The 8669-nt window shown below is 55.8% G+C and overlaps 2 protein-coding genes across 5 annotated transcripts; one reads left to right on the forward strand and one right to left on the reverse strand.

Moving 5' to 3' along the window:
- The first annotated feature begins 498 nt into the window (after positions 1-498).
- NTMT1 (N-terminal Xaa-Pro-Lys N-methyltransferase 1) lies at positions 499-3064 on the forward strand. 3 transcript variants are annotated; one of them, XM_009079131.1, is made up of 4 exons: positions 499-560; positions 1496-1698; positions 1953-2205; positions 2596-3064. In XM_009079131.1, exons 2-4 carry the CDS (start codon positions 1537-1539, stop codon positions 2850-2852), a joined length of 672 nt encoding a protein of 223 aa, XP_009077379.1. In that variant the 5' UTR covers positions 499-560; positions 1496-1536; the 3' UTR covers positions 2853-3064. The 3 variants fall into 3 exon arrangements, with proteins under 3 accessions (XP_009077379.1, XP_009077380.1, XP_009077378.1); XM_009079132.1 differs by lacking the exon at positions 499-560 and adding an exon at positions 606-641 and having other exon boundaries at positions 1498-1698; XM_009079130.1 differs by lacking the exon at positions 499-560 and adding an exon at positions 606-641 and having other exon boundaries at positions 1504-1698.
- Positions 3065-5093: 2029 nt separating this feature from the next.
- On the reverse strand, positions 5094-8355 carry ASB6 (ankyrin repeat and SOCS box containing 6). 2 transcript variants are annotated; one of them, XM_009079133.1, is made up of 7 exons: positions 8351-8355; positions 8152-8298; positions 7538-7719; positions 7048-7154; positions 6514-6622; positions 5911-5997; positions 5094-5770 (listed from the first exon to the last, which is right to left on the reverse strand). In XM_009079133.1, the coding sequence occupies exons 2-7, from the start codon at positions 8262-8264 to the stop codon at positions 5094-5096; spliced, it is 1275 nt and encodes a 424-aa protein (XP_009077381.1). In that variant the 5' UTR covers positions 8265-8298; positions 8351-8355. The 2 variants fall into 2 exon arrangements, with proteins under 2 accessions (XP_009077381.1, XP_009077382.1); XM_009079134.1 differs by lacking the exons at positions 5911-5997; positions 8351-8355 and having other exon boundaries at positions 8152-8264.
- Positions 8356-8669: the final 314 nt, after the last annotated feature.

The raw sequence follows: 8669 nt of genomic DNA on the forward strand, positions 1-8669 counted from the left end.
CTCCCCACGGGTGCAGGGAGTGAGGATCTGCTCACAGCTCTGCCGGGAGCTGCCACGTTTCATGGGCTCCTGGGGCGGCAGGAAGGGAAGGCACTAAGGTCCGTATGTTGGTTGTCTTTGCTGGGGCCTGGGTAGTCTCCGTGTGTGCTGGTAGCCTGTGACACCCTGAAAAACATCATCAGGGAAGGCACCAAGTCGAAGCCAGGGCCAAGGAAGGGGTGATACTGTGGGGAGGGTGAACTTGGGTCTCCAGCCCGTGAGATCAGACAGCAGTGTTGCCAAAAGTGGAGCCAGAACTCTTCCTGCACTGGCTGCCCCTGTGCCTCAGCCTCTGAGCTATGGGGCAGGGGCAGCTCCTCCCCCTCAGCCTCCCCCGGAGGGTGTCTGGGGGGTCAGGGTGGCTCTTACCTGCTGTTCCCTGGGGCTGCAGTCAGCCTTGCCCCATCCTTGTGGGATTATAGGGGTGATTTGGGATTAAATCCCATGTTTTCTGCTCCTAGATCACAGCACAGCCTGGCTCCTGGCACCACCGAGCCAAACTGGATTTCCACTGGTGACCTGTAAGGTGAGGTGTGGCATCCCCTTTCTCCACCCCCAGGCCGTTGGAGGCCACCAAACCTACCTGAGCTGCCATAGAAAAGGCTTTGTGCCTAATGGGATATTTGCCAGCAAATTCAAGCCACGAACACTATGTATTTCTTTATTTATAAAGGTGTTTGAAGTCCTTGAATTTACCCTTTGGCCACCTTAAACCTAGTTTCTAATCCCTGGTGCAGTTAATCAAATCCACAGTGGTTTGAATTATGAGATGCCTGGGGGGGATTTATAGCTTGTATTGCTGATTATACCTTGACTTTATTATATTGCAAATATCTAACTTACGGTCACGGCTGAGATTTACAATCCTCAGGTAGGTGCTTAGGATAACTTTTAGCAACTCTGGGTGTAATTGGAGGTGACTGATGGCGTTGTCACCACAGATAAACATGTAATCTATAAAACGATGTAATATATAAAACGTTAAGAGAGGGAAAGAAGAGGCAGAATAGAATAGGAGGGTGGGTCAGCCTTAAAAAATAATCATATAATTGGGTGTATTGCTGAGCAAGGCTCTGGGATGCCTCTCCTGGCTGAGGCATCCAAGCCCAGGATTTAGATCTTTCTTCCTTCTTGCTCTCAGCTGAAGGTTTTTAGAGTTCAAAACGGCCCTGGGGAGGGGGAAGGGGTGATAAACAGAGCGTGGGGTACTCAGAGAAGGGTGGGTCAGCCTTAAAAAATAATCATATAATTGGGTGTATTGCTGAGCAAGGCTCTGGGATGCCTCTCCTGGCTGAGGCATCCAAGCCCAGGATTTAGATCTTTCTTCCTTCTTGCTCTCAGCTGAAGGTTTTTAGAGTTCAAAACGGCCCTGGGGAGGGGGAAGGGGTGATAAACAGAGCGTGGGGTACTCAGAGAGCTGATACCTCCCTCTCCATGGGGGTTTCTTCCGTGTCAGAGGAGCAGCGAGTCCCAGGTGGGCACGTGCCCTCGGCCAGCATGACAAGTGAGGTGGTGGAGAACGAGTTTGAGTTTTACTCCAAGGCGGAGAAGTACTGGAAGGATGTGCCCGCCACGGTGGACGGCATGCTGGGGGGCTACGGCCACATCTCCAGCATCGACATCAACAGCTCCAGGAAGTTCCTGCAGAGGTTTCTGCGGGTAGGTGGCATGGTCTGGCATACTCCCAAAGCCCCACCCTTCTCCCAGCATAGAATCATAGTCAGCCAGGTTGGAAGAGACCTCAAAGATCATCGAGCATGGAGTTGGGCTCTTCCCTCTGAGTTGTTCCATAGGATCCCATTCTGGGAGAGCTTTGCCCTGCAGTGGTTCCCCATACCCCAGTCCCATCCCATGTGCTTGCCCCATTTCTCCACCTCGCTGTGGGATTCAGCCCCTCACGGTTGTCGTTCCAGGATGGCCCCAACCGCACAGGGACAACCCGTGCTCTGGACTGTGGGGCAGGAATTGGACGGATCACCAAGCGGCTGCTGCTGCCCCTCTTCAAGACAGTGGACATGGTGGACGTGACAGAGGATTTCCTCACCAAGGCCAAGAGCTACCTGGGTGAGGAGGGCAGGCGTGTGCGCAACTACTTCTGCTGCGGCCTCCAGGACTTCAGCCCCGAGCCAAACTCCTACGATGTCATCTGGATCCAGTGGGTCATCGGTGAGGGTCACTTCGCTTGTGGGGTCTTTTCTCTGTCCAGCTTTCCCTGAGAGGCAGGTGTCCCATGCACTAGGGAGAGCAGCTTGATATCTGCATGAAGGATGAGCATCACCATGGGTGAGGGCATGGGTTGGGGAGCTGCCCCCATCCCTTCTCCATGAAGGGGCACTGAGGGCACTGTACTTTCCCTGCCAAGGGTCTTCTCCCCCAAGCCCTCAGAGGCCAAAGCAGAGGCATGGGTTGGATAGTGGGACACAAGTTGGACACCCCCAAGCAAAAGCTTTCCCCTGCAAATTTAGCTACTTGGATCAGGAGGGATCTCAAGTGCAGCCTCCCAGTCTCCTCCCCCCAGTCTCCCTGTGCCTTCTAACCCCTGCTCTGCCCCTCCAGGACATCTCACCGACAATCACCTCTCCGACTTCCTGAAGCGGTGCCGTGCCGGCCTGCGGCCCAACGGCATCGTGGTCATCAAGGACAACATGGCTCAGGAGGGAGTGATCATGGACGATGTGGACAGCAGCGTCTGCCGGGACCTGGATGTGGTCCGTAAGATCATCTGCCGAGCTGGGCTGCACCTCCTGGCTGAGGAGCGTCAGGAGAACTTCCCTGACGAGATCTACCACGTCTACACCTTCGCCATGAGATGAGGGCAGTGGGGGAAGGTCTCTCCAGGGCCAGCACAGTGGTTCCTGCCAGGGCCGGGAGGGGTGAGGATGGTGCCTTCACTGCAGGACGGCGGCGAGGGTGTCGTGACTCCCTCTCTCTGGGGCTGGTGACAAGGACGGGACTTTGTCTTCCAAGTTGCTGCTGTTTGTGAAAAGAAGTGTTTGCCAAATACATTTTCCTGCTGTTGCACTTCTGCACATGGGCTTTGTCGGATGCATGTTGGCTTGATGACACCCTCAGGGGCTTTGGACAGGAGCAAGAGGGTCCCTCCTGCAAGAGGCATCCTGTGGGCACCAGCAGGTTGCTGACTGCAGTGCATGGGGCTCCTGCTAGTGAACAGGAGCTTGGAGCACCTTTGGGACAGTCTGGGCTCCATCCCTTGCTTGGTGTTTGACCCCTTCCTGCTGCTCACAGCAACAAGCTGGGGGAGGAATCACTGCAGTATCCCTGCAGTGGTTGGGGAGGCAGCACCAGGTTGTAGGGGTTTGAGAGGGCCTCACCTTTAAACCCATCAGCAGGGCTTCCAGCCGTGCAGCAAAAATGGAGATGGAGGTAATCCTGGGTCCCCCACATCCTCCTCCAGGAAAGGGCTATCCCAGACAACCCTGGTAGCACTGGTGTGCTCTGAGCAGCCCATTTCCACAGGCTCCCAGCACTGCCAGGCACCTCCAGCTCCAACACTGCAGCTGCTCCCCCAACACCCCACACCTTCACCTGGCTTTGAACACTCACATCACCACCTTGACCATATTCCCTTCCTTTACCCAAGCTTGGCTACTGGTTTGTGCCAACCAAGCCCAGCCCAATGTGGCCAACACTGGCACAGCAGCATGCCAGAGGGTGAGCCCACACACAGACCCCAGCTGCAGCCCATCCCTCCAGCCATCCCCTCAAGCCTTCTCCTTCACCCCACCTCTCCTGCAGAAGAAACAAGCCCTTGCCACCATTATGAAAGGCCTCGTTTAATTGCTCAGTTCCCATTCCAGACACCAGGGCATAATTCGATCACATTACTGGGTTGTTTTTAAACACCAGTTCCTCAGGACACACAGCTCCAGTTCCATAGGGTGGAAAACTCAGGTGTTGCCAGGAAGGCAGTAGAGAAGACAACCCTTCTGCAGCCAAACTTCAGTGAATCCCAGATCCACCTGACATGAACTGTTTCTAGTAAGTTTTTAACTCTTCTTCATCCTCTTCTGCATCTATCCCCCAAGAAAAACAAAGCAACAAAAATGTGTGGGGCTCAGCTCTATGGTCAGTTTTTGGCACATTGTGAGGAAGCAGCTGCTTAGAAGGGGGAGGGAGTCAGGCAGCTGTGGCAAGGCTGAGACACAGGCTTTCCAGTAGCAGGTTGGAAAGAAAACCCCCAAGTCCTGCTACAGTTTCTTGTTCTTGGGAAGGAGGCACTGGAGAACAAAATCCAGGGAGCAGTCAGCAAGGGAAAAGAGCCAAGCAATGGGGAGGGAGGCACCAGGTGCTTAGCAGTTACCTGCCTCTTCCTTGTTCTTGCACAGGGAACACACCACAAAGCCAAAACACATCCATTTGTCTGTTTGGTTTGGAGCCCAGCACCTCTGAGATGTCCTTGGTGGATGGTCCTCTGTGCCAGGATGGGGTACAGAAACAGAGGGTGTGGAGCAGCTAGTCCCTACTGCCAGCCCTGCTTCCCCTCACTCCCATCCCTGGTTTCAGGAGCCCATGTTGGGTGAGGAAGGCATCTACACCCACAGGTTTGTGCTGGACCTGCCTCCACCACACCCACTCCCACCACCAGGATCAGAGGCAGGAAACCAGGACACTGCTGCCAGGGCTCTCCTAGCACAGGGAACACCTTTCTCCCAGCACCTCAAGACATCTCATGGCTCCACCAGTCCCCTAAGGCACTAGTCCTGCTGCCAGGCCTTTGTTTAACCTCCTCCCAAACCAGCCCTCTGCCCCAGTATCCAGCTCCCTCATGCCCAGGGGCACCTTCTCCCCCAGGAACCACAAATCTCTGCTACCTCCCCATGACATGCCCCAGAGCAACGAGGCCTTCACAGACACACATGATGTGCTCAATAAACCACCCCCCAGAATGCCACAGAGGGACTCTGACCAGCACTGGCCGAGCCATGGGCACATGGACACCTCTTGCTGCAGAGAAAACTGTCCCAGAGCAGAGATGTGGTGGCTGTAGGCACACCAAGACCGTGGACAGAGGAGATGGAGAGGCACTGTCAGGCTCAGAGGTCCTCGTGCCCGGCAGCAGTGTGGTCGATGAGGAGGTACCACTTCAGCCTGTCTGGGAGAGGTAGAGCCTTGATTTTGACATCTACTGGCCATGGTTTAAGGTGCTGCCGGATAAACACCCTGCAGAGGTGTTTCAGTGCCTGTGGTGAGCGCTCCAGCTGCTTCAGTGAGCAGAAGAGAGTCCTGACCTTCTCCCCGTGGTACCTACAGCTGCTGGTGTTGACCTCAAAATTGCTGGGCAGCTGGACAGCTTGTGAACTGGCCATCATGAGCTCCAGCAGAGTCTGGCCCTTCTGGATGAGGTCTGTGGAGAAGCTGTCATCTTCAGAGACACTGAGGTGCGAGCAGAGGCACTCAAAGACGATGTGGAAGCCTGACCAGCACGAGGGGCCATGGAGGGAGCAGTTGTAGGCAGCACCTGACTCCAGCAAGAACCGCAGCAGTGGGAAGTGGCACTGGAAGCTTTTGAAGCAGAGGTGGGTGAGGGACTCAGGGGCTGGGCACTCACTGGGGTTGGCACCATGGGCCAGCAGCAGCTGTGTGACACGAAAGCAGAAGCGGTTGATCATCTGTGCCTCCTCAGTGTTGCTGCACACCATCGCTTCCAGCAGGAAGATGATGTAGGTGAAGACAGTGTCACCATCCTTGGTGGTTGCCCTGACGTCTGCACCTGCAGGAAGGCACAGAGAATGTAACTGGCAGTGCAGACTGCCAGGCCAGGCCAGCTCTGGCACCACTGGCCTTTACTATTGCTCCAGTGGGAACATAAAGGACTCAGCCAGCACAGAAAGGGGAGAAGGTTGCCCTCACCTCCCTCCAGCAGGAGACGGATGCTCTCAGCGTTGTGGATCTGGACACCATCGCTGCTGGCGAGGGCATGCAGCAATGCTGTCTTACCTGCAATGGAGCAATTGGTCAGTCAGATCACAACAGGTGACACCCCAAACAGCAGGAAGGAGAACAATCCACCCCACCCACCAGCCAGCCAAACACAGGGAGTGACAACCCTTCTCCTTCTGGCAGCTCCCACTGTCCCTGTGGTGGTGCACAGCCGTGGGGACAGGGTCACAGGCCACACGTGCAGGGCTGATGTGGCCTCAGAGGGCACATGTCCTATAGTAGAGTGAGTTTTAGAACACATGGGCACCCCAGTGCTATGGGGGCACAGCCCCATCCCCTCTCCCATGAGCTAGTTTCATCCCCTTTCTGCACCTGACACGGCCAGCACACGAGGAGAAAACACCAAGCACATGGAGGTTCTGCAGCCTGCTCCAACTTCCAAACCCCTCTAACCAGGGAGCACATGCAGCAGCAAAACAGAAGAACCCAGACCCCATACCCTGCTCCAGCCCACCCATGAGGGCTGACAGCTGGGAGAACTTGGGATGGGGGACCCAGATGGGGCACACATACCATTTTTGTCAGCTGCATTGACATCAGCCCCCAGCTGCAGCAGCCGCTGGAGGCACGGCAACCGCTCGGGCTCCTCGCTGGCCAGATCCAGGGGACTGCTCTCATGGATCTGCACCAAGAGTTAAAGAACATTAGTAAGTATTAAAGACTCTTGAGTGCCTCTGGAGAGGCACTGCCACGGCTCTGTCATGGCCAAAGTAAGAGCACATTTGAACCCATCCCCAAAAAACAAAGTGAACCTTTCCCAGTGTACCCGTAGACAGAGGTCTGTCTCCTCCAGCCTCCTCCCACACATTGTCCAAGGCAGAGGCAGGTTTGCCCCTCAGAGAGGACCAAGCCAATAGTCCTGCCACTAGTAAAGCCACAGCGTTAGAGCACTACAGACAATGGGCACAGGAGATTGCCAAGGAGCATGCAGCAAGGTTCAGGAGATGGGGAGCAGGGAGGGCTGTCCCCACACACCAGCCCTTGTAACTGAGGCCCAGGAGGGCTCAGTTTCTCAGCTTGGCTGTGCCCAGGCAGCAAATCCCTTACCCGGTCTCTCCGGTTGATATCGGCCCCGTGGTGCACCAGGAGCTCCACCATGTCCGGCTGGTTGCGGAGCACTGCGATGTGCAGTGGGGTGTAGTAGGTGACTGGATCTGAGGACAAAAACACAATCAGAGAGAACTAAGGGCTTCCCCAAAATGGCCCCAGCACCTGCCAAAAGTGAAAGGAGCAGCTGAGGAGGGCCCTGAGAACACAGAGATGTCTGTGAAAATAAAGCTGTCACAGACACCCCACGTTCTGCTCTTTCAATGGCTCCATCCTGCCAAAAGCCCCCAAAGCTGCAAGCTGACCCCCAAATCCTTGGCCATCCTTGGGGCTGGGTCTCCACAAAACACACCCACACTATTCCAGCAAGCAGCAGGGGACTGAGCTGGCAGCACCTCCTCTTTCTGCCCCAGCTATCTCCACCTCCCAGAGTAGCTTCTCATGCACTGGTTCCTCCCAGCCAGGCCCAGCCCTGTCCCACCAGCCTCACCTTCAAAGCTGAGGTCAGCACCAAATTCCAGAAGGATTTCTGCAGCAGGGACAAGCCCCAGCTCAGTGACCTTCAGCAGGGCATAGCTCACACCTTCCTGATAAAACGGGGAATGGGTCTCTCTCTCCAGGACTTGTCTCACAGCTGAAAGTTGGCCCCTGTCACTGCCCAGACAGGCAGGGCTTGAGACAAAGAAAAACCCACCAGTTACTCAGCTGAACAGCACATAGCTCAGGTGTGCACAGGTCAATGTTGCACCAGGGAAAAAGAAAAATCCCTGGTCTCCCTTCTGGTCCTGCACCCACTGGGTCTCTAGTCTCCTGGCTGTGAGGCTACACAACAGCTTCAGGGTCGCAGCTGAAACCCAGTTTAGGCTTCATTGCCAGGGGTCAGGCAGAAAAGGCTGTTCCTAGGGAGCACACATTGTCCCTGTGTTTGCTCTGCTCCACTCCCATCTTCCCAAAGAACAGCAGCAAAAAGGAGAGTCTGTGGCATGAGCTGCTCCCCAGACATGAGGATTGTCCCCAGCCAGTGCTGTCTGACCTCAGCCACAGCTCTGAGCTCCAGCTCTGCCCCCCAAAACACCTCAGGGGTGTTCAGCCCCCTCTGGTTACCTCTCCAGGGTGCTCTGCCTTTCTGTGTCCGGTATCACCATCAGCCCCAGGAGCTCATCCACCATGGGTTGGTACTCAAAGATGATTCTGCGGAAGCCATGCAGGAAGGGCATCGTGCTCTGCTCTGTGCACAGCCCTCCCGGGGGCCTCCAGCATGGCACTGCTGCCTTCCCCCACGCAGGTCCTGCTTCCAAAACACTTCTCCCTCCTTTAAAACAAACGAGCCTTTCAGCAGTGTAAGAAAACACACCGTCCCCCCTCCTTATACACAAGACAACCAAGACCTCCTCCCACACATCACCGAGGTGTATCCAAATTATCTCCCGCACACAGCTGCACACTCTGGCGTTATCTGGGCGCAGGAAGCGAACACACCCAGCAGAGCCCAAGCTCGGGGCAGGAAGGCTCTGCCACAAGCCCCGCACGCCGCGGGCAGAGAGGGACGGAGCAGGCCCAGCAAGCCCCGGGATGCTCCGCGGGGCACAAAGCCCAGGCTGGGCAAGGCCAGGAGCTCCAGC

This window comes from Acanthisitta chloris, unplaced genomic scaffold, assembly GCF_000695815.1.
Source record: "Acanthisitta chloris isolate BGI_N310 unplaced genomic scaffold, ASM69581v1 scaffold44947, whole genome shotgun sequence".
Lineage (NCBI taxonomy): Eukaryota > Metazoa > Chordata > Aves > Passeriformes > Acanthisittidae > Acanthisitta > Acanthisitta chloris.

Coding starts and splice junctions, on each gene's coding strand:
- NTMT1 (XM_009079131.1), top strand. CDS start 1,537: ATGACAAGTGAGGTGGTGGAGAACGAGTTTGAGTTTTACTCCAAGGCG. Junction 1,699..1,952: donor TCCTGCAGAGGTTTCTGCGG/GTAGGTGGCATG, acceptor TTGTCGTTCCAG/GATGGCCCCAACCGCACAGG. Junction 2,206..2,595: donor CTGGATCCAGTGGGTCATCG/GTGAGGGTCACT, acceptor CTGCCCCTCCAG/GACATCTCACCGACAATCAC.
- ASB6 (XM_009079133.1), bottom strand. CDS start 8,264: ATGCCCTTCCTGCATGGCTTCCGCAGAATCATCTTTGAGTACCAACCC. Junction 7,720..8,151: donor AGGCAGAGCACCCTGGAGAG/GTAACCAGAGGG, acceptor CTTTGTCTCAAG/CCCTGCCTGTCTGGGCAGTG. Junction 5,771..5,910: donor CCGTCTCCTGCTGGAGGGAG/GTGAGGGCAACC, acceptor GCCTTCCTGCAG/GTGCAGACGTCAGGGCAACC.